General features: G+C 62.9%; 1 protein-coding gene across 7 annotated transcripts; it reads right to left on the bottom strand.

Moving 5' to 3' along the window:
* Window positions 1–6: 6 nt before the first annotated feature.
* PI4KB (phosphatidylinositol 4-kinase beta) lies at window positions 7–25451 on the bottom strand. 7 transcript variants are annotated; one of them, XM_075445108.1, is made up of 13 exons: window positions 25424–25445; window positions 24953–25068; window positions 18467–19436; window positions 9030–9074; window positions 5394–5621; window positions 4761–4988; window positions 4500–4609; window positions 4045–4149; window positions 3351–3474; window positions 3002–3267; window positions 2717–2849; window positions 2282–2402; window positions 7–1749 (listed from the first exon to the last, which is right to left on the bottom strand). In XM_075445108.1, exons 3-13 carry the CDS (start codon window positions 19406–19408, stop codon window positions 1568–1570), a joined length of 2484 nt encoding a protein of 827 aa, XP_075301223.1. In that variant the 5' UTR covers window positions 19409–19436; window positions 24953–25068; window positions 25424–25445; the 3' UTR covers window positions 7–1567. The 7 variants fall into 7 exon arrangements, with proteins under 7 accessions (XP_075301223.1, XP_075301227.1, XP_075301222.1 ...); XM_075445112.1 differs by lacking the exon at window positions 24953–25068 and having other exon boundaries at window positions 25424–25451; XM_075445107.1 differs by lacking the exon at window positions 25424–25445 and having other exon boundaries at window positions 24953–25173.
* Between the last annotated feature and the right edge of the window lie 25 nt (window positions 25452–25476).

The following is a 25476-nucleotide window of genomic DNA, read 5'->3' as shown; positions in this document are numbered from 1 at the left end:
AGTTTCTACGAGTTTTAGAGGCAGGAAACCACCCCCCCCCCGGCACTTTGTGACCGTGGTGTTCGAGCACGTCGGTGCCTTCAGAGCGAGCGCTGCGGGGGGGCGCGGGGGGGCGCGGGGCGAAAGGCCGGGCACTGCGAGCGGCTCTCAGGAATCCTTTATTCTTGTAGTAATAACGCGATTAAACTTCGAGTGGTTTCACCCTGCTGTGCCCTGTCGTGCTTCCCCGGCCCGGGGGGGCCTGCGCCCCCCACCCCTCACAGGGGGGTCTTGGTCCTGCCCCAAAAGGGGGGGAGCAGGGGCTGAGTGCCCCCTCCCCATCCCTGCTGCCCCAGAGGGGCCTGAGGGCTGCTCTGAGCCCCCCCCTCCCAGGTTTGGGGGGGGGGGGGGGGGGGGGGCTGGGGCATGGCCCCCCCCCCCCCCTCAGTCCCTGGTCTGAGCCCCCCCCCCCCGGCTCCTGGCCACTGGCAGCCAGCGTTTCAAAATAGAATTTTTGCTTTTAATGCTAAATAATCAACATGACAAATAATTAGTGCTAAACAAAGAGCGGGGGGGGGGGTGGGGGGTGGGCTGGGGGAACCATCTGACCAGCAGGACGGGCTGGGGGGGGGGGGCACAGGGGCTGTCGCTGCTCTTACAGCAGAGGAAGGGGGGGGGGGGGGGGGGTGTGGTGCAGGGCCCCCCTGAAGCCCAGGCACCCACTGGGGTTAAAACTTGGGCACCCTGGGCCAGCTCCCGGCCCCTTCCCCTCCCCCCCCCCCAGCCCTGCGCAGCCACTCAGGGAGGGGAAAAGCAGCCAGAAATTACTGGGGGGAGGGGGGGCTTCACAGTCCCAAAGGCCTGGAACAGAGTCAAAAAAGAAAGGAAAAAAAGAAAACAACTACCCAAAACCCACAACCAGGCTTGGCAGGAGCACGAGGCAGCACTGAGCCCTGGGGGGGGGCACCGAGCCCCGGGGGGGGGGCACTGAGCCCCGGGGAGCCCCGACCCGGCCCTGGGTGCTGCGGGGTGGGGGTTCAGCGTTCAGTGACCGGTGGCAGCAGGGAGGGGGCTGCGGGGGGGGGGGGGGGCTGGGGACATGCGGGGCCGGGGCCATTGGGGTCCCCTCGCTGCCCTGACGCGGCCGAAGGCTCAGGGGCAGCGGCCGCGCGAGGTGGGGGCCAGGCCCAGCCCCCAAACATCTCACGAGGTGGTGGGCGAGGGCGCGGGCGCGGGCCCCAGCAGGCGTAACACTGACGGGGAGGGGGCCAGCGCTGCCCCCCCCCCCCCCCCCCCCCCCCCAAGGCCCTGCACTGGCTTTCGCCGGCCACTGCCGGACCCCGCGCGCGCGACAGCGCCGTTACCGCACGCTCTGCTCTGCCTGGGTTTCACGGGGGGGATTTTTCCTGCTCCGACCGCTTGGTTGGGCCTTGGGGCGGTTTCTGGAGGAGTCCTGGCAAAAAGCAGCCCTGGGAAGACACCGAGGCTCGGCCTCCGCTTTACCGTCGAGGCCCGAGACCTCGTCCCGGGGCGAAGCTCGGGCCGGGGCCGGCGCGGAGCCGCTGTGGGCGAGGGAGGCCGGCGGCCGTCACATGATGCCGTTGGTGAGGTACTGGAAGCCGTCGTAGAGCTTGGTGGTGATGGAGCGCATGCTGCCGTCCACCATCTGCTCGATCAGCAGCTGCAGCTGCTCCTCCGTCATGTTCATGTGGAACCGCTCCTTCAGGTTGCGGATGGTGGAGGAGCCGTGGAAGCAGGGGAGCTGCGACCCTGCGGGGGCGGGGAGGGGGGAGCGGGGCCTGGGACAGGGGCTCGGGGGCGAGCGCAGCCCCTGGGGCTCCACGTCCCGCCAGGCCCCTGCGCTGGTGCAGGGGAACGGGAACCCCTTCCCGGGCCAGCGGCACTCGGCCGTCGCCACGTCCCCGCTCCGCGGCGCAGCCCGGGCAGCCCCCGCCCCGTGAGATCCGAGAGGCGAAGGAGGGCCAGGCCCGCCCTGACCCCCCCCGGGTGCGACGCAGCCAGGCGGACGCAGGGCACCCTCAGCCTCACGGCATCCAGCGACCCCCAGCCCCTTTCTGCGGGCCAGGAGCTCCCTGCGCAGATCCCAGACCCCACCAGGGCCGCCCTGAGTCTCTCCTGCTACGAGACTTCTCCAGGCGTGTCCCATCCCCCCCTCCATGAGCATTCCCCCCCGCGCCGAGGGTCACCGAGCCATTGCTGGGCGACACCCGGCGCAGCCCGGCCCCACGCGTGGTGCCTCTGGGGCGAGACCCAGCCCTGGGGCCGCCGGCCCCCCCCTCACCTTGCTGCATGATCTCCACGATCTGCACAACCTTGTCCATGTGCTTGCGGGCGGCGATCAGCCCCTGCAGCATCAGCATCTTGTAGTAGTTGAACATGTCCCCGTCCAGGCCGCCCATCACCTGCGGGGAGAGGTGGGGTGGGTGGGGGGCAGCGGGTGGGGGAACGCCGGGACAGGGCGAGCACAGGGACTGGCTGCAGCAGGGGCACGATGGGATTTTTTAGGGAATTGCGCTTCTCTGAGCGAACGCTCATGGCAAACGGAGCACCTCCAGCTTCCAGCCCCCTCGCCAGGCCCCCAGAGCAGCTCGGCCGAGGCTGCAGAGCTGGCCAGGAGCCGCCATGGGGGTCAGCCCAGCTGCCAGGGGTTCGACCGTGCCGCCCCAGGCTGCGGGACCAGCCCCCGCCCTCGCCGTCACGGCCCCTGCTCACTTACGTCCACGAATTCCGTGGTGAGTTTGAAGGCCGAGGTCTCAAAGCCAAGGTTCCTGGGGGAGCTGGAGAGGATGAACCCAAAATCGATGTGGATGATGTGTCCATCCGCATCCAGCAAGATGTTGCCGTTGTGCCTGGGGGGAGAGCGGAAGCTTCCCGTGAAGCTGGCAAGCGCGGGCACAGCCCCGGGAGCAGCAGCACTCTCTGCTCCCGGGATCTCCCTGCTGTGTCCGGGGACAAAATGACGAATCCCGGTAGAGGACAGAGTGACGGCGCGGGGCCCCACCTGTCCTTGACCTGCAGGAGGTAGCACACCAGGCAGTAACCGGCACAGCTCTGCACGAAATTCCTCTGGGCCGTCAGGAAGGACTCGGTGTTGTAATTGCCGTGTTCTTGCAGGAAATAATCCAGCAGCGAAAGCAGGGATTGCTTCTTGATTTGGTGGATGGACACAGCATTCACCACCGGCTCAATCATGCCGCTGTCGGCGGAGATGACGAGGATTTTGTATGGCTTGATCCAGAGCGGGACGCGCTCCTGCTCCCAGATGGACTGTGGGAGAGAGCGAGAAGTCCCTGAGGGCCCCGGGCGGCTCCCACGGCCGCAGCCCCCCCAGCAGCCCCCTCCCCCCTCACCTGCAGCTGCTTGAGGACCTGGAAGGCGAGCAGCTCCTGCCGGAGGTCGTCCCCACACTTGACGATGACGGAGAGCAGGCGCCAGGAGGGGAGGTGGCCGTAGGGGGACCCTTCCCGGATCCTCCTGCAGGGAAGGGGCGAGGATGGGAGCGCGAGCGAGGGGGGTGGGCAGCGAGTCGCCCCATCAGGGGTTCGGGGCAGGGAAGGCCTCGGGAAACGCTCAGCTGGGACGGCGGCAGCAGGAGGGAATTCACTTGCTCTGAACGCCCGCCCTCTCCCTTAGGACAACAGGGACAAGATCAGCCCCAAATTTCTAGAGCCCAGAGGGCTCTCCCCCTTGTTCAGGCTGAAATCTGGGGCTTGGACGTACAACTCGGAGCAGGAACACGCATGGGTTTACTTTGGGACAAGCCAAGTTCTTCTGACGTAGAAGACGCCTACAAATACCTGGTAAAGCCCCTCAAAGCCTAACCCAAGAGCAGCAAATCTGCCGTGGATGTTCTGGCTCCTCCAGCGCAGGTGCTGCTCGCTGCCCTCTGCCTCCCCCAGCAAAGCCCCCACCCTGGGGACGTGCCGGGCCGAAGGCCGAGGCCGTGGCTCTGGACTGGGCAAAATCGCGGAGCGAGCTCCTCGGCTCTGCAGGACGGACGAAGGCCCGGCTGCACCCAGGCCAGCCCAGCGCTTCCAGCCCTACCTGACTTTCTCCTGCCAGGGCTCCTTCAGGGCGACAGCGGAGGGGTCCTCGGGGTCCCTCCGGAAGGAGGTGGGGGTGTGCGCCAGCTGCTCCGACAGCCGCCGCCTGCGAGACAGAGCGAAACCCGGTGTCGAGGGAGGAAGCAGCATCACCACGCGCACCCAGAGCCTCTTGGACCCAAAGCGCTTGGCAAAGCCCTCGGATTCACCCCAAACCAGGCAGAAAAGGCGCCAGCGGCTGAGCGGGGGAGGCTGTGCCAGCCCAGCGCGTCCCTCCCACGCCTCTGTCCAGGGCTCTGACAAACCTCCGCTGCCCGCAGCCTGCAGAGCCCCCCTTAACCCCTGCAGATGTTTCTTCTCTGGGAATCCAGCAGAGAAATTTTGCACCCTCTGCTTTCTGCATCCCAGCTCCCAACGCAGCCACTGCCTGGGCCGCTCTCGCCACGCCAGCCTCACCTGATGTCTCCAGCAGCGATGAAGACGGGCTCCCGGCTCTCCTGGCTGGTGATACTGTCCACAGAGAACTGGGAGATGTTGTCACAGCTGTTGGTGTGGATCTCGGGCAGCTGGGAGGGGAAAGGCGCGAGGGGTGGGATGCAGCGGCTGCCGAGACGCGACTCCCTCTCGCCTTTCAGCCCAGGCAGGAGCCGGGATGGCACCGGCCTCCCCGTCCTGCGACGCTGCTGGACACGCCCTGCCCGGCGGCCGCGGCCTCACCTCCACCTGCAGCTCCACGATGTCGTCCACGGACCAGGCCTCGTCGTCGTTGTCGTAGTTGGGGACGGTGGTGAAGCTGCTGGTCCTCTGCTCGTGCGTGATCCCGCACTCGGGGAGGTTCTCGGCCGAGCGCGTGCTCCGGATGCGGTTCTCGGGGATCCGAGCGGGCACATTCGCTGTGTCGAAATTGTCACATTCAAGTACTTCGACGTAGATTAAATAGGGAGCCTGGGGGAAGCAAAACCACACGTCAGCGGGGCACGCTCGCTGCCGGGCCAGGCGGCTACGGGAGGCAGCGCGATGCCCTCTGCGCTGGCAGGGCGCGTGCTTTTTCGTTTGGGCGTATTATTTTCGGGGCCAAAGCCGTGCTTTTCATTAGCTGTGGAACAGCGGCCAGGGCAGGGCCGGACCTCCCAGAGACCCCGACAGCGCACGGCTCAGGGGCCGGTTGCTCCCAGCTGCCCGCACAGCTCTCCCTCCCGGTCAGTGCCAGCGCTGGACGCGGTGACGCAACCCTCAGCACCCAGAGACGCCCTCGGCACGAAGCATTTCTTTCGCTCGATGCTCAAACGGGGACCACGCCAAGGACAAAAACCGCCTCTCGAGGCAAAACTGTTCTCCGGCCGCTCGTACCTTGTCCTTGGAGTTGAGGACGACGGCCTGGGTGTGGGGCACCCGCACGACGTGATGGTCGAAGCCGGCCGTCGGCAGCCAGGCGCGCGCCGGCAGCTTGTGGTTCAGCAGCGACAGCTCCGAGATGAGCCGCTGCGTCTTCTGCTCTTTGGTCGGCAAGGTGGCCAGGCGCTTCCCGATGGCGATCAGGGATTTGATGAATTCTCTCTCGGGGGCGAGTCTGACAGGCTACAAAAGGTTTGGGGAAGGAGAGGGGGGAGTGTTAGAAAGGCAGCAGGCTGACAAGATGCCGGCAGTTTGCAACCCGGCTCCGCAGTCTAAAAGCGCCGGGATAAGCTCCGGAGACAGAGCCTCTTCCCGTCCCACCCTCTCCCTGCTCGCGGACGATGCTCCCGGGACCGGAGGGCCGGGCTCCTCATCCGGAAGCAGCACAGGGCAGGATCACAGAACTTTTTTCCTCCTGCTGTGCTGTCCAGAAATCCTCCACCCTGAAAGTTGGGAGCCGACCCCCCCAGGAGCAGCCCCGGCTCCCCGGGCCACAGGGACCGGGAGCCCGCAGACAGCGGAGGGAGCACGAATCGGCCTCGGCCCCGCTTTTCTGCCGTGTCCTCACCCCGGAGCCTCGGCCGTGGCTCCATCCACCATTCTGCAAAGATCAAACGGTGACCCAGGAGCACCCCCACAGCCGTGCCTCAAGCTGAGCTCTCTGCTCGACTTTTTCAAGCTTTTAAATCAGAACGACAAACGATTGCGGATGATTTTGCCATGTAAGATGCAGAATTAAACTTGCGAAGTGCTCACCGTACGATCATGCTGGCAATGCACATGCAAAAAGCTACGGAGCGTGAGGAAAGGAAGCAAAGGAAAATGCCGGAGAGCCGGGAACGGCTGACAGCAAAATGAAGGGATGGCAAGAAGGGGAGAAGGATGTGTCTGGTGGTTCCCTCTGGGGAAAGGGCAGGTGGGAAATCGTTTGTATCTGTAGTCCACGTCAAAAATCCTTCCAAAACTCCTCCCTGTCCTCTCCCCGCTCCGCTCTCCCGCCCGCCTCGCCAGCGAGCGCAGCAGAGGCGTCCTCAGACGGAGCGAGCACGGCACGGCACCGGAAGCCAGCGGGATCGCTGCCACCCCCCCGGCAGAGGATAAACATTTAAAACCCTGCTCCAGCTGATGCTCCGCACCCGCTCCTGCTCTGCCTCGGCTCCCGCCACCCAGCCCGCCCCGCGCCCCGACGCCTCCTGCACCCCTGGGACCGTTTCCCTCAAGTGCTTTAATCCCACTTCTGCAGAAAGCGGGACGACATTCAAGGGCTGCTCTGCTCCTTCCGACACCTCTCCACTGCCACGTCCCTGCTCCTCTCAGGGCCTCCTCCTCGCGGGGCGGTGCAGGTTCCCAGGTCTGGCACGCCGCTGATATTGTCCCCAGAATCGCCCCGCGCCCGCTCCGAGGTCTCTGTCGTTGCCTGTCCCAGCAGAGCAATTTAACAAAGAGCGGCTGGTGGGCACGGGGCGGTGCCCAGGTGAGAAGGCGCCCACGCGCAGCAGCAGGCACGAGCAAAGTCCTCCTGGTTCAGACCCGTATCCATCTGTGTCTCACCAGCGCAGGCCGTTTTTAACCCCCTTCTTCTCCAGGGATCCCAAAGCATCTCCTGAAGCATCTTCTCCCCGTTTGGCAGTGAGCGGAGCGAAGCCGTCCCGACCCCGGGAGCACCCCGCCACCGCCGGGACCCGCTCTGCACCTCCGACGATCTTGCTCCGGTTGAAACCTTCAGGTCGCCGCTCCTCCAGCCAGAAACACGCGGCCAGGAAATGTCCTGCCCATCCCGCCCCGCTCCAAAGGCGTCCCAGCGAGCGCGGCTCCGGGCGTCGGTGCTGTCGGGGGACTCAGCACGGGAAGTTTTGCTCCTGTTATGGAGCAGCAGCTTCGGAAAATGGCATCAGCTGAAGCGGGGCCGTCCCCGTCCCGAGCCATCGCCGGAAACGCCGTCCCCAGCCTGCCCCGAGAGCCGCAGGACGCCCGTCACGCCGAAGCGGGGCTGCCAAGAGCTGCTTTTGCCCCGGCTCATTAACGTCGTGGTCCTGAAGCCCAGCACGGAGAGGAGGACAGGAGATGCTCTTCCCTCATCCGACCACCCGAAGGGTCCTTCTGCTGCTCCGAGCCAACATAAATATTCGCTTTCCACTGTTTACTTTCTACTACAGCAAAACATTTCACAGGCAGCGCTTTGGAAAGAAACAGTCCTGCTCTTAAATTATAGATATAACAGATATCCATCTGCCGTGGACAGACAGCCCGGGTCTGCAAGGCCTGGAAGGCCCCGGGACCGCGGCGCCCGCGAGCGCTCTGCTGACACCGAGCCTCGAAAAGCCACCGGAGAGGAGACGTCGCTGCCTCTGCTCAGCCGGGAGGAGCAGGAGGGGGAACCCAGAGCAACTTCCCTAAACCTGGGTGGCAAACAGGACTGGGAGCCCGCTGTCCTCCCGCCCACCCACGGCCGCCTGAGCAGCCCACCCTCCCTCGCACCGCTTACAGACAGGGGGGCTGAAGGAGATTTATAAAAACCGAAAGGAGGAGTCTGCGCCGGGGTGGCCCTGGGGGTAAAAGCCTCGTGCCCTGGGTCTGCAGCATCCGCACTCCTGCCCCGCACCGAAGGTGCCTCTGAAGGCACCACAGAAGGACGAGAGCTGGGTACCCGCCAAATAACGCTTTATAAAGTCAAATATCTCTTCGGGAAGGCTGCGCAGGCTGGGGTTCACCACGCAAACCCCGTCCCGGGGATGGGGGCTACACACGGCATCGCCGCCCGGGGAACGGCTTTTGAGCGTGGACTACACATCCGCCGCGCGGCCGCCCGCGGGGACCCGGCGGAGCACAGCCACCCATCAGCAGGAACGCGGCACAGACCAGGAAGGTGCTGTTGATGATTGAAAAAAATAAAATTAAAGGTTCATTTTGAAAGAAAAACGCTGGGTTTTGATTGAAAGACCAAGGTTTAACACACAGAAGGGGAAAAAAATGATTGGTGGAAAAAGCAAATTAAATCCCATCTGGCAGAGAACTTTTAAGTAAAAGTCAAGGAAACAGCATTTCCTCTTCCATCTGCGGGCGCCGCCACGCAAAGGTCAGCGGCTGCTCAGCCGAAAGCGGCAGCAGCGGCCCCGTCCCCCCCGCCTCCGCCGTGCGCTGCCAGAACGACGGCTTCGCTCGCCCTCGCTGCCTTTTGGAGGGGGGGGGTGAGCACCCGGGGCACCCCCAGCCCCTCGGGGCTTTCTGCTGTGTTTTAGCCAAACCGGTGCAAGCGAATTTGCCCAAAGCTCCGCTTCTGCTGGCTTTTTGCTGAACAAGCAGCAAACGTTGAGACGCAGCCGGCACCGCCGCCAGCCCGGCCGCTGCGGCACGAGGGGCGGCCAGCACGGGGGTGCCGCGGCGGTGGGGGTACCGCGGCGGGGGGGGTGCCATGGTGGGGGGGGTGCCGCGGCAGGGGGGGTGCCGGCGTCGCGACCGGGGACGGCTGGGCCCAGAGCTGCTCGCGGTGCATCGCCGGTGCCGGGGTTGAGTGTTTTCGTGGCAGAGAGGAAATGCTGCTGTGGCGGGGAAGGCAGGCAGCCCGGCGCAGGAACGGAACGGGCCACTTACGGGAGAGCGTGACTTATCGAGACTTTCCGTGCTCGAGGAGAGCTCCTGGGAAACGGAGGAGAGGGGGTTTGTTGGCGGTTTTGGGTGGTGGTGTTTGTTTAACAGGAGAGAGAGGAAGGAGGGAGAGGGGGAGAAAAAGCAATAGTTTAGCTCCAGGTTCATAACGACCGCGTTTCATTTCATTTTTTTTTTCCCCCCACCCTTTGCAATTTTGCTGCCTTTTACTCCTGGATAGGAAGCGGCACCCGGAGCGGTACCCGATGCTTCCCGAGCAACGCCACAGCCACCTCACGGACCCCAACCGGAGCCTCCGCGGTGGCACCGGGCAGGGAGCAGGGCTCGCAGCTCCCCGGCACGTCCCCATAAAACCCCCCCGGACTTCCCCCACTGACACCTTTCAAAGCCCGAAGGGCGACTCCAGCTTCAGCTCCGACTTCTTGGCCCAGGTCGGCGGCAGAGACCGGGGCGGCCAGGGCAGGCGGGGACGCTCCTGCCGCTGTCTGTCCCCAGACCAGGCTCTCTCCATCGACACAAACACTTCGCTTCCCTCCCTTGGACTCTAGTTTAGCCTCTAATTTCAGCAGATAAAACTAACCCCAAGGAAACTTTCCTCAGATTAACAAACCCAACAATTAAACTATTTCCCTGATCAAGCTGAGATAGGTTTAATCAGCGGAGGAGCGCGAGCCATCGGCCACGCTTCCCTGCAGCCACCGCAGCAGCGACTCCCATCTCCAGCCCGACCGTCCCCCCGCTGCTGCAGCGCCACGCTTAGAGCCCAAAATCCATTATTTTCATGCCAAAGAGAGACAAAATGGAGCTTCACGACCCTGAGACTGGTGTGGAATTGGTTTTAAAACTCACTTCCCAGAAAGAAACAAACAGGTCTGGGTTCAGAGTGTTAATTACAGGGACACGCTAATTCCACCAGGCTTAGTCTCACCATAAAAAATAACAGCGTTTAAATTAATCGCTTCCGCGTGACCACATAAAAACCCAGCAGTGCTGAGACCCCACAAGGCTCCCCACGGAAAAAACTGGCTGGAGCCCGGAGGCTGCTACGGGCTCACGTCGCTGCCTTCCTCGCCAGCCACCAGACTCATTCCTGGGTCTTAAATCAAGGTAATTCGGGGTCAGAGTTTCCCATTTTGATAAAAATCTCTAACCAGGAGACCGGCGACGGGACCCGGCTGCAGGACGGTGCCGTTGGGAGGGACGAGCTGAAACGCTTCTGCAAACACCCCCTTGCCAGGCTTGCTCGCAGCAGCCCAAGTCGTCGCCTCTGCGACACGTCGACGGCTGCGCTCTGCCCAGCCTGCTCCCCCGCAGTCGCTCTCCTCGTCGCACCACGCAGCCTCTGCCGCAGAGCAAATCGCAGGGACGATCCGGGCTGCTCCTGCTCCGGCTCCCGCAGCCCAGCCAGCGCCAGGCCCGGCCCCGGCGTGTTCTCAAGCAGAGCCTCTTCCGCTAAAGCCGTGCCAGCTTGCGATGACCGAGGGCAGAGTTTTCAAATTCCTCTCAGATTTAGGACCCAAACTCCCAATTTTCCTCTGAAAGTCTTCAATTCCCCCGACTCCGAGGTCGCACACCGCCTGTCCGTCCCCTGCGCCGTGCACAGCCTCTGCTCCCCGACGGCTTCGCACATGGCGCCTGCAGCGCCGCTCGGACTTCGACCCCCCTGGAAACCTTGAAAGAGTGATTTACCGACTTTATCCAAAAATGCCGGCTCTGAGAATTGCAGCCGCCGACTGCAGGAGCCGGAGACAACCCCCCGCGCCGCTCGGCAGCGCCTGCTGTTAAACCACAGCCCTCGGGTGCATCTCAGACGTGTCGGTGCATTAACAGCTCTCAGCGCAGGCTCTGCCTCCAAACACGGAGCTGGAGCTGATCACCCAGCTCGCAAAGCGTGCCGAAAAACCCCCGCCACGCCGCAGCAGCTCGAGCCGCGCTGGGGCCGCGGCCGCAGCGGCCTCCCCGCAGCGACGGAACGGCACGGACCAGCCCGGCGCAAGGAAGCCGGGGCCCGCGCTGCCGCATCCGAACCTGCAGGCAAATGCGCGGCCCGGTCACTGCTGTGACTTCCCCAGGGACAACCCGCAGCGCTGGCAGCTTCCGAGCGGGACCAGGCAGCTTCCAGCCTGCCTGAGCCCATGCCCGCCGAAGGCGCCGTGTCAGTGCGGACGCTGACCTTGGAGGTGACCTGTGCCAGGATTTTGCCCGTCTCTCCCGGCCGCGTGCGATGCACGGCTGCCAAACCCAGGGCGTGCTGCCCGGTACCGCGACGCCGGCACGCTGACGCAACGCCGGTTTGCACCCTCGGGCAGAAAATGAGTTGGAGCCGGCGCCGGGGGGACAAGCGAGCTCCTCCAAGGTTCAGCTCCTGGTTTGTCACCAAGCCGCTCCCCAGACCGAGCATGGCCAAGACCTCGGCTTCTCCACCTCCTCTCTGCGAAGGCGGCACAAGCTCCGGTATCTGCTGCAGCTCAGATCGCCCGCTCGCCACGCTGGGCGCGAGCGACAAAACCTGCTCACAGCGCGAGCCCGGGCCCAGAGAACAGGAATAACGAAGTGCGGCGGGGAGTGAAGCGCATCGTGCTTTTTGGCTTAGCGTCTAACCCTGCGGCGCAACCTCTGCCGTTCCGGACACGTTTGGAGTTCCTCTCCACCCACCCGCGCTTCCAGCAACGTCATTTCACGGGCAGCTCCGCAGGACGGCGAGCTGCGGGCGCAGAGCGGGGCCTGAGCCCACCCGCTTCGCCTGAAGGACCCACGGCAGCCCCCAAGGCCTCGACCGCAGCACGGCGAGGCCTCGGGACACAGCGGGGCAGCCAGACCCGCCGACCACCCAGGAATGGCACTTCTGGGGCCTCTGTTCGCTGTCGGATGATTTCCCCAGCGAGGTCAGGTGGTTCGACCGCAGCCAGCCAGCAAACGCTAACAGCGAACGCAGCTCGTTGTGCGAGCAGACCTGGCGAAGCCTGGGTTCCTCCACACTCATCATCCCTCAAACCTTCCCCCCTGCAGCAGCTCCAGCCTCCCCACAGCTTCCTGTGACACCTCAACCCCTCGCATGTCCCCTCGCCGGGGAGCCGCGGGGCTGCTTCGGCACGGGGCACGCTGGCCGGTGTCAGCAAGGGGCACCAACCTCCACACAGCAGCCGATTCAGCAAGAGACAGAGGAGCTCGGCACGTCTCGGCTTCTCCCCTCTGCGGCATTCGGTCAACGCTTCAAGAGGTTCCTGCTGGAGGAGACAAGGATCGCTCGAGACTCCTCTCCCCGGGAAACCAGGCTGGAAGGAGCGGGAAAATGAGCGGCATTCGAAAGGAGCCGGCAGCGCGACTCCTCTCCCGGGCAAGCTCGACACACGGCCGAGCCGTTTGCCAGGCGCGGGCGAGGTGCCAGATCCGTCCCTCGGGTAACGAGGAGCCCCGGACGCTCCGTGCCCTGCTCTCCGCCGAAACGGGGGTGCACAGCAGGGCTCGCGGCTGCCGGCGGCTCTCCCCTGTGCCCATCGCTCCGCCCCGCGCCCAGGCCAAGGCTCGTCTGCAGCCGCCGTCTCCGCAGGGCTCGCCGTGGGGTTTTCAGTCTAAACTTCTCCGTCCGTCTTAAGACGCGGGAGCATCCCGCACCAGGATCGACCCGGTCACCCGACCCGGTCACCACGCGCTGTCGCGCCAACGAGAATGACCTCGTCTCTCTGGGCAAAGCGCTCGACAGCGAGCTCGGCGAGCCCGGGCCCCAGCACTGCTTTCTCTCCCACAAATCCTTCGCAGCAGGACCTTCCAACCTGCCACAAAACTAAACCAGGCGTTACGGATGGCAGTGGTTTATATCTCAAAAAAGAGTTTAAAGTCAAGACAGCTCTTGAGAAGCGAACGCCTCACCAACACTGCTCGTGTTATGGGGAAAAGCAGAATTTTAGCTAAAAGATGCCAATCCCGGGTGCCCGGAGGAGTCAGGCTGTGCAGCTTGCGTGACTGCTGTCTCCATGGCCAAGCAGAAGCCCGGCAGGCAGAGGGACGCCCTGCCAAGCCCAAGGGACGGTGCCAAAAACACGCGAAGCTCCCAGCTCGGTGCTGTCCGCGACCCAGCCGGCAGCGCAGCCCCCGCAGCCGTTTGCCGCGACAGCACCCAAAGGGACCCTGCGGCGGCCACGCTGCGCTTCCTGCGCGGGGACACGAGCCCCACCAGAGCAGCACCTTCGCCAGCGCTGCTGAAGGGGCAATTCCAGAGGCAAAAGGCCAGCGCTGCCCCAGACGCCGGCTGGCGAAGGCAGGGCAGGGGCGTGGGCGGAAAGGCGAACGGCCGGGGTCAGGCGTTTTGGGCAACCTCGAATAAAATGCAGCTTTCAAACCCAAAGTCGCCTGCAAGCGCGCAGGCGCCGGTAAGCGAATCTGCGCAGAAACGCGGGCGTAAACAGGTTTGCACACAAACCCTCGCTGCCGTTTCTCACGAGAGCGCCGATGCCGCTGTGCAAAAGCCGGAGCCCCACGCCGTGGGCAGCGCTGGCGTCGCGTGAAAGCTTTGCTCTTCCTCCACCAGCCACCCACGCGCAGCGGCCCCGAGCGCGCAGCGAGGCGCTGCCATTTGAGCAGCTGCCGTTTCCAGCGCTCCCTTCCCGGCAGCCAGCCTAGATTCTTAACTGCTTATTCAATTAGCAGTTTTTCTAATTAAAATTTTTTTACTTGACTAGTGGAACCAGTTCGGCCAAACATTTCTGTTCGCACGGAGACACAAGCCTGCCCGGCTCTCCCCACCAGCAGCCCGGCTCTGCAGGCGCTGGGTTCAGGCTCCCGGCTAAAGCAAGCCCTTCCCATTTAAACATAACTGGTTTCAATCCAGTTGGTCAAAAAAAAAAAACAACAAAGCAAGCTGTTTTCCCCACCCTGCTCTGCGTATTTTGAACCTTGATCTTCGGTCGTGAAGGGATCCGAGGTGAACCGCTCCTCTCCGGGCAGGCAGGGCGATCTATCCCTCCCGCCTCCGAGAGCCCACACCGCGGCGGAAGGCAGAGCGGGGCACGGGGACCATCCTCCCCGTCTCACCCAGGTGCAAGGCCCCAGCTACAGTTTGACACATCTGCCCTAAGATTACAACTCCTTCAACTCCAGGACTCGCCATCGCAGTCCGGGATGTCTCGGCACCATCAGCGCTGCGCCCTGCCACGCTGGCAGGGATGCCGGGGTCAAATCGTGCCGCCCGGCTCGCAGGCAGATAAGGGGCTGGGTACGGGCGACGGGTGCCAGCTCCAGCCTGCCAGGCAGGGACACCAGGGAGCAAACAGCCCCCAGCCAGCCTCAGCTTCAGCTCAGAGTCGTGGGGTTTCATCTCGGAAAAGCCCGACGAGAAACGTGCAGCGCTGCAGCAGCACAGCCCGGGCACGTCCAGCCCCCAAAACACCAACTGAGCCGAGCCCTGGCGCGGGGGGCACAGACCCGGGGGGTCCTCGCCCAGCCCTGCAGAGAGGGGGGAGACGAGGGGCGAACTGGGCTGCGGTTCCGGGGCTGCCACCACCGCCCGGCGCCCGCCGCGGAGGAACCGAGGCATTTGCATGCTGCAAAGGCAGCACGACCTGTTTGGGCACAAAGCCCCGGCGCGGAGGCTGGCGAGGACTCGCTGCGCCTTTACGGCAAACCCTGTCGGGTTTAGGAGGGGGCATCACTGACACAGACCACCCCGAAGCCAGCGAGGCTGGGGCTCTGCAGAGCTCGGCAAAGGGACGGAGATCAGACAGCACGGCGGCTTTCTGCGCTCCAGGCTCAGCTCTCCTCACCCCACCAGGCATCTCTCGGCAGCGGGGCCCAGCCACCAACAGTTTTGCTGAAGTCCCAGCAGTGCTCTGCCCTGGGTGAGGTTTTGCTCCCAGGCTGGTCCCTGCCAAAACCCCAGGGAGCTGGACACGACGGCCCACCACGGCCAGCTTCCACCCCAAGGAGGTTTCACCTTGGGCCACCCACCCAACTCCACCGTGTTTCTGCCCGGCGTGACCGACGTCACAGCACCACTGCACGACCGAAGGCACCGGCAGGACCGGCTCGTGCCGCAGACAGCGAGGGACGTGTCTTGGGGGTTTAACACTTAAACAGGCAAAAACCCAGTGAAGCATCCCCACTGCACAGCGCTGGGACGGCAACCTGCCCTCGCGCCTGCGGCACGGCGATCCCAGCCCCTGTCTCTCCGTCTTCCGGCATCCCAGCGGACCGCGCAGCCAAAGACACCCCACCACGGCATCTCAGACCGTCGCCTGCCGTGAAACACCGATCAGCGCTCCCCTGGCTTCCAGCACCAGCGTCAGGTTACGGCAAGTTCCCCCCCTCCAGGTCTCGAGTTGCTCAGGTGGAAAATTCAGCACCGAGCAGCCCCAGCACGTTTAACCCACCCTTTGTCTGTAAGTGGATCTGGAGCACGGGAAGCACCCGGACTCGGCAAAATCCAGCCCTGACCCCTGCAAGCAGGGCTGGAAGTCAGGCTGAGCCCATCCGCCTCGAGCCGGACGGATGCGAGACCACAGGCGTTGCGGGCTTGCGGCGTTTCCTTTGCATGCCTTTGTATTAATTGGAAAGTAACAAATGCAAAATAAATTTATACCATTAGAACCGTACCATGGAATTACGTTACAGACACACAACCCCGGGAGGATTAAAAACCCACAGTGCGAACGGCACTTGAAACAAAACCTCTCCTGCCTGCCGTTACGGTAGCTCCGCAGCGCGAAGCGACAACTGGAACGCAAAGACCTCAGCGGGAAGAATTATTCTTTCGAAACGAAGTGCCAGAGCTGCAGGCGACCGCGGGGGGAAGGACAGGCCCAGCCCAGGGGTGACTGTGACGCTGGGAGAGCCATCCCCCGCCACGCTCTCACACCAACGCAGACCTTTTTTCCGAAGCAGCCTTAATACCTGCTTCAGGTCTGACTCAGCTCATCCGGGAACGGCAGGTTTCCCCCGCAGAGGACCAGCAGCAAAGGATGGAGGCAGCTTTAAGCGCCTGGAAACAGGGAGGACCTGGCTCTGCGCTTCAAGGAAGACGCGGAGCAACAGGCGAAGGTCCAGGGCAGAAATAAAAACCCAGGGGTCTGGAGTAGGAGACCTACGGGAAACGCAGCAGAGGCTGAAAGGGTTCAGTGGAGAGGAGGGGGATGGGAGATGGGAAAATAACCCCAAAACTGTTCAGTGGAGGAAAGACTGATGGGGAAATCCCCCGGCCAGACACAGAGGGACGTGCAGAGAAGGGAACATGGTGCCACCACCTCCTCTGTAGAGCCAAGAGGCGGCTTCGGGCTCCAGTGGTGAAGAGGAGATGAAGCCTGGATGTGGGAGACCCTCACCAGAAAAACCCCGGACAGGAGCCCTGCAGCTTTTTGCAGGGATCGCTGGTTTCTACCATCCAGCACATACAAGCACACAGGTCCAGGAAGCTGGCTGGAGATATCTGGAGGCCAGGAAAGTTCCTGCGGCGCCTCGAGTACCCCCACTGCTGTGCAGCGCTCAAACAGCGTGCCCGGCCTCCGGATCAAACTACGTTTCAAACCTTGCCAAGAGAAACTCCTTGCAGCGCTGCTTTCACCCATCAATTATGCAAAGCTTCGGCGTCCATTACTCAAGCGGCCGCAGCCAGTGCGAGCAGGAGAGGCCCCGGCGCGTCCTGCTCCCCACCAGCCGCTGGTTTCGCGCCGAGCAGCCGATGGGCAGAGATGCAAAGGCTTCAGTCACCCATCGGCAAACGCCGCCAGCCCGGCTCGCAGCTGGGGTTTTGCCCAAGAACAGCGGGGAGCAGAACAGGGTGGTTTTCACTTGAAACCAGCCCGGATGACCGCTGCGTCGCGCCTCCGAAACCTCCTCCAAACCCTCAGCCGAAGGAGCCTTCCCCGCGCCCAGACGACGGGCAGAGCCCAACGATTCGCAGCCCAGCGCGGGGCCGGGGGAAAGGGGAATCTCAGGCGAGGCAGGAAAGCCAAGACACACTCCACCGTTACGAAAACGGTCACGAGATCTCAAACGTCTAGACAGAGCCGCGGGGAAGTCGGCTTTCAAGGTCTCGTCCACACGAGGCACAGGGATGACCCAGAAACGGAGCTGCCTGGAGCCTGGCTGATCCGCGCGGCTGCCAAAGCCCCGCCGGGACCGGGCCTTCGGTGCTGCGGTTTTCCGAGCCATTTGCGAGGCTGCCGAGCCATCCCCGCGGAGAGGTGAGCCACCTCCCCCGGGAGGACGCCAGCTCCTCGAGCCAGGGCAGGGGAAGAGGCGGTGTTTTTCCCCGCCTTGGCCAGCGCTGCTCACAAAATCTGCGTTTCGCACCAGCGCGCCCGCTCCGTCCCCCTCCCGCTCAGCAGCCCCGTCTCAGCCCCGCATTCCTCACCAGCCCAGGCCGACGCTCATGCCAAAAACCATCAGCCCTTCAAAACAAAGCAGCAAAATTAAAAATTCCTGCTTCCAACTCTTTTCCCTCCAGCCTTGGATCCCCGCTACCAAGGATGCCGCTCATCCTTTTGTTCCCTAAGTCTCTGTGTCAGCAGATGTGTCAAACGAGTAATTTGCATTTTCTTTGGGAGAAACACTCTCCAGCGAGCACGCAGAGTCTCGCAGCAGGCACCGCTACAGCAGCTCAGCACCAAAAGCCACTTTGTGCCAGTAACTTTTTGACACTCACAAATAAATGCCTCAGAGCCCCCGGAGCTGTTTGGGTTTGGAAGGCACGTCACAGCGCATGCCCCAGTTCACCTGTTTAATCGTCGTTGGCTTTGGCGTTAAACCGCATTAGCGCCCAAGCCTGGAACCTGGCAGCGTCCCCTCTGCCCAGCCCGGCCCCTCCAGCAGCGCAAGCCTGGCTTCCCACCACCCCGGGCGACAGAAACCCACAGCAGAGCTCGGCGCAGGGCAGCGGCCGCGGACAAACCCCGCAGCCGCAGCGCTCGGCCCCGCAGCCAGAAGGGTGCGAGCACCGGCGGCTCGTTTTGGCCAGGCACCGGCCCAGCAGAGCCGATGGGTTTACCCGCTCTGCTCCTGCTCCCGGCTGCCCAGGGCCTTTTCTGCCTGCAGACAAACCTTATCGTTGCTAAATCTGAACAAGCTGGGACAAGGAGGAAATCAGATTTCCAACAGCCATCAGCTGGCTGCAGACTGCAAAACAGAGACACCGGCCGAGGTGCCCGAATTGTGCGGGAGTCCAGCAGCACAGGAGATGACTCGGTCCTGACCCAGCCTTCTGCCTTACCCCGAAGCCATCTAAGGTCCTCCCTCACACCACGAGCCCCCCCCGAGCCCTGGCACCCTCGAGTGTGACCCACCGGTGTGTCCGTTGCTTACAGACACAGGAATCAAAACTTCAACCATTTGCAGCAATTAGGATAAAAAAACTCTGCGGTAAAGGAGGAGCTATGAGATGGGACCCAACTGCAGAGCACGGCCCCGGGGGCCTCGGAGAGCCCCAGCGTTACCTCCTCCTCGCTCTCCACTTTGGGATTGCTGGCTGTGCGCTTCAGATTGCTGCTCAGGCTGATGGTGACGGTGGCGTCCGACTTGGACCTCTGGTGAGTCCTTTTGGAAGGAGACAGCCCCGTATCGGACGCTGGGCTCAGCGACGGCAGCTCCCTCTTCTTGTGAGCTGGCTTCAACTCGTCCGAGAGGATGAGTTTCCGCAGCTTGGTCCCGCGGGAGTGTCGCTGAGTGGAGATGTGCATGTCCGAGGAGTAGGCGCCCAGCAGCAGGGCACACTGCAGGGAGAAGTTGATGCTCTGCCGGCAGCGGTGCACGATGTAGGGCTTGATCGCATCTCCCACGTCCTCGTCCATGTGAATGTACATGTTCAGCAGCTGTGGCAGGTAGAAGTCCACCTCCTCGTTCCTAAAGCAGAACAACCTATTCCCAATGTAAGCCTGCACACCAGGTTCCTTTGAATTGTACAAGTATGAAATGGCCATGGAGATGTCAAAGAGTTTGGATTCAAAGAGCCGGAGGAGCCAGGACTGCTTAGCAGAGTTGTTCTTCTGCCGCTTCCGGGCGGTTTTCACCGTGTTGGCCATGGTCTCGTCCTCCTCCTGGATCCTGGAGGCTGTGCCGGGCGGATCGTCCAAGCACTTGATCTCACAGCCCTCCCCGATGTCTCCGTTGGCCAAATCCACCACGGTCCGTGGGGCACGCTCGGCATCGCTGCCATCGGCTGGTTTTGCTGAGCTGTCGGAGGGGACGCCGTGCATCAGCTTGACCTTCTCCAGGACCTCTTCGCAGGCTTTCTTCGCCACCTCGGGGTCGATGACCGCCAGCTCCCCGACGCCTTCCGTGATGACGCTGAGAGACGTCCCGCCATTCCCCTGGGGCGCGGCGCCGGGCGCCTGCTCCAAGCCTGTCCCTCGGGCCGGGTCTGCGGCAGAGTCTCCCATAGCAGCGCCGGGTCTGCGCGCTTCAGAGCTGGGAAGAAAAAAGACAAAAAAAGAGTCAGGGACACAACCTGCCGAGGAGACCTGCTTCCAGCCTGAAGGTGGGAAAAGAGGAATCCGCGCCGGGAGACGCCTCAAGGGAGAGCGAGAGCCCCGAGGAGGTTTGGTGCGAACCTTTTCAAAACGCCTTTGCCTCGAGAGGGAAGGTGCCCCACGCCATCGCACGCAGCGCAAGCCGGGCCAGCGCAACGCTGAGCGGGTCATGGTGGGTTTTAAAGAGCTTCTCGGTGCCCCTTCCCCTCAGACTTGAAAGAGAGCTGCAAGCATCTATCAGCCATTACACAAAATTTCCCTGTTACCATGACGATAAAAAAATTGAGCAAGCCAAAATGAGAAAGGGGAGGAGGGGGAATAACCAGGTTGCTTTCTGCTCTCCACCCCAAAGGCGTTCTGCAGCGCTTGGGATTCGAGGGCCACAGGCTGCGTGGACCCAGCGGCTCTGCTTCCTGCTAGGGAAAATGACGTTTACCCCCCGTGCCCAGCTTTTGCTCATTTAGCCTTGCTTCGGGACGGCGGGCGACAGCGGTACGCAGCCAGCGATGGCGAAATCCCCGCCAGAGCCAGGCGACAGGCGAGCAGGGAGCCAGACCAAGAACCAAGTTTGCTGCCTCAAGGTCCCTGTTTTCAAAGTCCAGACATTACTGCCCCGATTACGTATCCTCAGCAATGATAACCACTTAATTGCCTTTCAAAATAAGATAAATGAGGGATTGCACAGACTTCCCGGTTTCCCATCTTGGTAAAAACAGCAGCGGTGCATCTCTGTGGATAACCAGCAAGAATAAAGGCGGCCAGTGCCAAGTGAAATCGCCCTCTAAAAATACAAGAGAGCACTCTATTCAGTCTCGCACCCTTACGCGGCTCTGACTGCTTCCCTTTATTGCTCACACGCTACAACCCGGCAGCTCGTGACCAGCAGCAGGGCACAATGCCTGCTGCGAACGTTAAGCACTGCCAGCAGATCGCCACTTCCCTCCTGCTTTTCGCGTCCAGCACAGTGGAAAAAATGACTGTCTTTGGGAAAGCAGGTCACTGAACCATCTTCTGCCTCTCTGTTCCCCAGCGACCCCCAGCCCGGCCTGCCCGCAGAGGCTGCGCTGGTGGGTTCTTGCAAGGAGATATTTCCCCCTTGATTTAACCACGCTGTTTTCTCTGTTTCTTTTTACAAGGCATTACAGCTCCCGACGCGGCAGAGAAGGGCACGGAAACCCACGGCATTGCTTTCTAAGTACTACACGCCAGTGAAACGATGTCGGTGTGCCCAGACGCGAGCACCGCTTCCCTCCTCTTGTTTTCCAAGCACTTCAGCTCTAACTAGGAGGTGAAAAAAGCCTGCCCAAAGTTCAGCAGTCTGAACCGCTCTGAACAGCATCTTTCACCCCGTCCGCACGGCAGCAGCACACAACGTTTCCGCCTGTGCCTGCCATTCCCTTCGGTACAAATCCCGCATGCTTCAAATATTTGTGGTCATTAGATCCTAAAGACCCCGCGAGCTGAAGGAAGTTGTTTTTCCTTCTTAGTGAGCCCAGCCTTGCCCCACAAAAGCCCACATGATCTGATTTTTAAATTAACACCATGCTGGCAAAAAGGAGATCCTTTGGCGTAACGCAAAGGCACGGAGCGGAGCCGGCTCCAGGGCAGAGTCGCCCAGAGCTTTGCTCGTGCCAGCACTTCTGGGGTCCTTTGAACGCTCACATCAAGACAACTGAGACGACAAACTGATGAAAAACAAAACAACCGAGCGGTGGCATCTGCCTGAGTCCCATACACGGCTCCACGCGCCAGGTGCTGAAATATCTGCGATCCCAGGCGGCTCGGTCGCCCGCAGACGGCTTTCCCGGCCCCGACTGATTCATCCGACGCAGGGAAATACTTCTGACATCCTCCTTGCCAGGCTGGAGAGGGAGAAAGTGCGTGGGGTCCCGTTAAACCTCCCTCCCCATAACCACAGGGCACGCAGGAGAAGCCTGGTGCAGCGTGACGGCGCGCGCTGCAGTTCGGGCCGTTAAACCTCCTCCACGTCCGCAGGAGAGCCTGGATCCGAGCTGACCTACTCACGCAAGGAATCCCGACGACTCCGCGTTGCACGGCGCAGTCACCGCGAGCGGAGCCGCTCCCGCTGCCAGCCCCAGCTCCCCGACCCTTCTGCCACCGTCACCGGGCCGGAGGGGGCCACGCGCCGGCTCTGCACCGGCGAGGAGACGCCGGCCAGAGCCCGCGACTGCTGAGTGGGTTAAACTTGGATTAAGGAACTGCGCAAGATAAATCCACCCACGGGCCTGCAGGGTTACCTCCGCACCGCAGGCACGGCTTTGAAATCCCTGCGTTGCTGGGGTTTTTAAATCAGTGCATTGCGCTTTTTGTTTTTTTCATTATTATTATTTTCCTCTTCACCCCCTCCCCCCGACACTTACACAGCCGCCTTCTTCGGTGACACCCCAGCAACGGGGCTGTTCGGAGCCCGCCAAGGACACGTCTCCGCTCCTAGCGCTCCCTAAAAATCCCAGCGAGGGAATTCACTGCCCGCCTCCTGCACCTCTCCGCGTTTTTCCGTGATTCACAGCACCATTTGTTCAACGCACCAACGTTCCATTTACCTCTCGAGGCTCAGCGTAACTGCCCTGCTCCAAATCGCTGGTCTCAACAAACCCCATCAGCTGCACACCATGAAGCAATCCGGCCTGGAAAACAGGCTGAGCTGAATTCATGTGGCTCATCCTCCACCCACAGCTGTAACGGGCCAAGTTTCTTCCTGGCAGAACGGCCCTGAACTCGGTGACTAAACACGAAATCAAGGGAAGCCCCTGCTAGCACAGAAACGACCGACGAAGCAGCAGCGTGTCGGCGCAGCGACTCGAGAGCTCAGCTCCTTCAGGGACAAAAGCAGAGGGAGATCCACGGGAACAGAGCTCTGGCTTTACAGGAAAAAAAAGAAAAGCCTCGCTCCTGCCTGCCTGGAATCAGAAATATCAGCCCTGGCAAACAACCAGGGGACGGGATGAAGCCTCACCAAGACATCTGGTCTCTATTACGCTGCCTTACTTTTTGTTTTGCTCAGCACTGACGGCCTTCGACATCTTGCTGTGCCTTCGGGAAGGCCACAGGAGCTGCGACGGGGCAGAGGCCATCACAGCAGCGCCGGAGGAGGACGCGCTGTCGGTGCCCCTCACCAGGCCACGGGGAGAGCCCCCGCCCCTCGGAGAACCCCTCCAGACCCGCTGCAAGCAGAGCGACTCTACACAACTTATTAGGCGATAGCTCAGAGGTTGGGGAAGCTGAGGCACGAAGGGACTGCGACTGGCTCAGCCCGCGAGGGGAAGAAGGGCGGCGTGCTGCGAGGACAAGTAATTCTTCCTGGGGACGCTGCGCCCTCTTTCAAGTCCAAAATCCCCTTCCGGGCTCTCGACACAGACGGGCTCCCACCCGGTTTTCACACGTGGCTGAAGCTGATCCAACGCCCGCACAGCACACGGGTCTCACTCCGCTTCAAAAAACACAAAATGCCAGGTTCCAGACCTCCCCCGAGGGCAAACTCTGCCCGCAAAGCTCCGCTGCTGCACAGCGGCACTGCTGGGGGGCCCTCCTCCCACCGAGCAGCACCGCTGCCCTCTCAAAGGACCCACACCACAGAGACAACAGCAGCGGAGAAAGCAAAACCGGTGAATTTTCAGGGAAAAGGGCAACGGGACGCCCTGAGCCAGGGGCTGAGCGATCGCTGGTGCCGCAGACGGACAGGACGGGCTCCTCCATCCAGCCCCACTCCCACGGGCCGTGCCCAGCACGCGGGACGGTCTCTGCGGCACCTCTCGCTCTGCCCGCTGCGAGCCACGGTCCCGGCTGCAGAGGGGACGGAGGCGCAGGGCAGGGGGAGAGCCGCAGCCCCAGAACCGCACCGCCAGCGCTTCCTTCGCTCCCTCCTCCTCCGCAAACGATACAGCCCCACGGGAAGGCGTCAAACCCAGAGATTCACTTACACATTAACTTCCCCATTTGAAAAAACTAGTTGTGGGAGTGCTAAAATCTCTCTCACGTCCGAGAGCCGTCGAGCAGCGCCCCGGCCCTTCGGAACAGGCGGGTGTTGCTGCAACAGGCGTCGCTTCGGCGACGAAGCCCTTTGCAAGCCCACTGCACACACACCACAGCGGCGGCTCATCCACCCGACACCTTACTCACACAAACACATCCAACCCTCTGTCCTCTTCTGTCACACCTCTCCGCCCCTGACGAGCACTAATTCGGATCCCTGAGCACGCGAGGCCAGCCCCCTCCATCCCCAGCAACCCGTTTCCAGCACTCCAAACCCTGAAGCAAGCCGTGCTGCTGCAGCCACCCTGGGAAGTTTCCTCCTCCCGGAGATCACAGGGTGCTCTGCGCCCAGACGTTCCCACACTCGTTCACATATGTAAATTCAGTATCTCCAGGTGGGGTTGTTACCCACAGTCACGTCTGAGCCTTTACCTGAAGGGTGACTTGAAACAAGCTGTCTAGAGGAGACCTGAAATGGAAGGAGCGAAGGCAGGAGCCCGCACCCCCAGCTCGGGCTCCAAGCGCAGCTCTTCTGCCGCCGACCCAAGCATAGGCCCTGAACTGCGAGATGGCAAACTGGCTGGGACTCAAGGAGCACACGACCGCAGCACCGACTGAAATCCCGTTCAGGTGCCACGCAGGAAGTCAGAGATTGTCACCCCCGGCGAGCAGAGGCTGCAGGCTGAGCCCCAGGCCTGGGGCTGACCCCAGGAGCAGACCCCTCAGCTTTCGCACGAGTCGAGGGCAGCCTCCGACACGGCCGCCGGTTTGCACAGAGCGCGATGAAGTCCCAAGGGGAGCTCAAAACCTCCGAGGCGCTGAGGAGCCTCTGCTCCTCCAGCCAGCGCCGAGCGCGGGACGGCAGCAGCGCTGGCCCGAGGAGCTGGAGACCAGCGCTTCCACCCAGGTCCGTGCCCAGTCACTGCCCCACGCTGCTTCTCAAGGTTTCACCGTGGGTTGAAGAGAAGCACGGGATAGCGCAGCGAGCGACAAATACTATTATTACTTGTCATGCCTGAAGTTACTATCACCTTGAAGCAGAAGTTTTGGGGGCGGGGGGGCAGTATCCAGGCATTACTAATGCACAGCAAACACGCGTGTCCTGAGGAACCGCTGCTCGGCAGCCCACCGAGCGAGCGCACCACAGAACACCTCTGGTCTTTAAGCAGGTATTTTGGGCAGTTACAAAGCGCGAGGGGCAGCAGGGGGCTGCGGGGGGTTGGCAAAGCCTGGTCAGAAATGACCGTCTGGCGGCGAGGGGAAAAATCACCCGAAAAAGTCTCCTGAGAGGTCCCAGGGACCCTCGCCCGGCCGGCCCGCGCCGGAGCCAGCTGCGGCCCGCAGGGAGCCGGCGCCGGAGCCGGGGAGGCCGGCGCTGGGGCTCCGGGCAGGCGGCTGCGGGGCCGTCGCCCGACGCCCTGGAAGCGGGGCAGGGGCAGGGGTGAGGCCGAGGCGCGGTACCTGGTGCGAACCCGTCCCGCACGGCCGCGTCTCCGCTCGGGGATGCCGGCGCACGGGGCAGCGCAGGCGGCTCATCCTGGGCGGCGGCTCCGCGGGGCTCCGGGGACGATCGGCTGCTGCTGGCGAAGGGAGGAGGAGGAGGAGGAAGAAAGGAAGGGAGAAGCTGATTGCCCCGCGCGACGGGGCGCCCGCGGAGCCCCGGCCGCCAGCAATGGCGAGGCCCCGGCCCGCCCCGTTCCGCCCCCGCGCCCGGCCCGGCAGGAGGCGGTGGCTACCCGGGAAGGGGCGCGGGCCGGGTCCGCCGGGGACCTCCCGGAGCCGCCGCGCAGCCGGCCCGAGAGACCCCCCCGCCCTGGGGTGAGGGGGCCGCCGCGGCCCAGGCCGAGGGGACAGGGCGAGAGCCCAGGGAAGGCCGCGGAGAGGTCAGTGCCTCCCGCCGCGGGAGGGGCCGGGACGGCGGCGCGGGCTCACCTGCGCGGGGCCGGGACCGGGGCCGGGCCGGGCCGGGCCGGGCCGGCGGAGCG

The sequence above is a fragment of the Opisthocomus hoazin genome, chromosome 30 (genome assembly GCF_030867145.1).
Source record: "Opisthocomus hoazin isolate bOpiHoa1 chromosome 30, bOpiHoa1.hap1, whole genome shotgun sequence".
Taxonomy (NCBI): domain Eukaryota; kingdom Metazoa; phylum Chordata; class Aves; order Opisthocomiformes; family Opisthocomidae; genus Opisthocomus; species Opisthocomus hoazin.
This window is presented reverse-complemented; position numbering and strand designations above follow the sequence as displayed.

Excerpts from the sequence above, each read along its gene's own strand:
- PI4KB (XM_075445112.1), bottom strand. The coding sequence starts at position 19,408 with ATGGGAGACTCTGCCGCAGACCCGGCCCGAGGGACAGGCTTGGAGCAG. Across the intron at positions 2,403-2,716 it reads TCACCACGGAATTCGTGGAC|GTGATGGGCGGCCTGGACGG; the intron begins GTAAGTGAGCAG and ends CTCTCCCCGCAG. Across the intron at positions 1,750-2,281 it reads CGTGGAGATCATGCAGCAAG|GGTCGCAGCTCCCCTGCTTC; the intron begins GTGAGGGGGGGG and ends CCGCCCCCGCAG.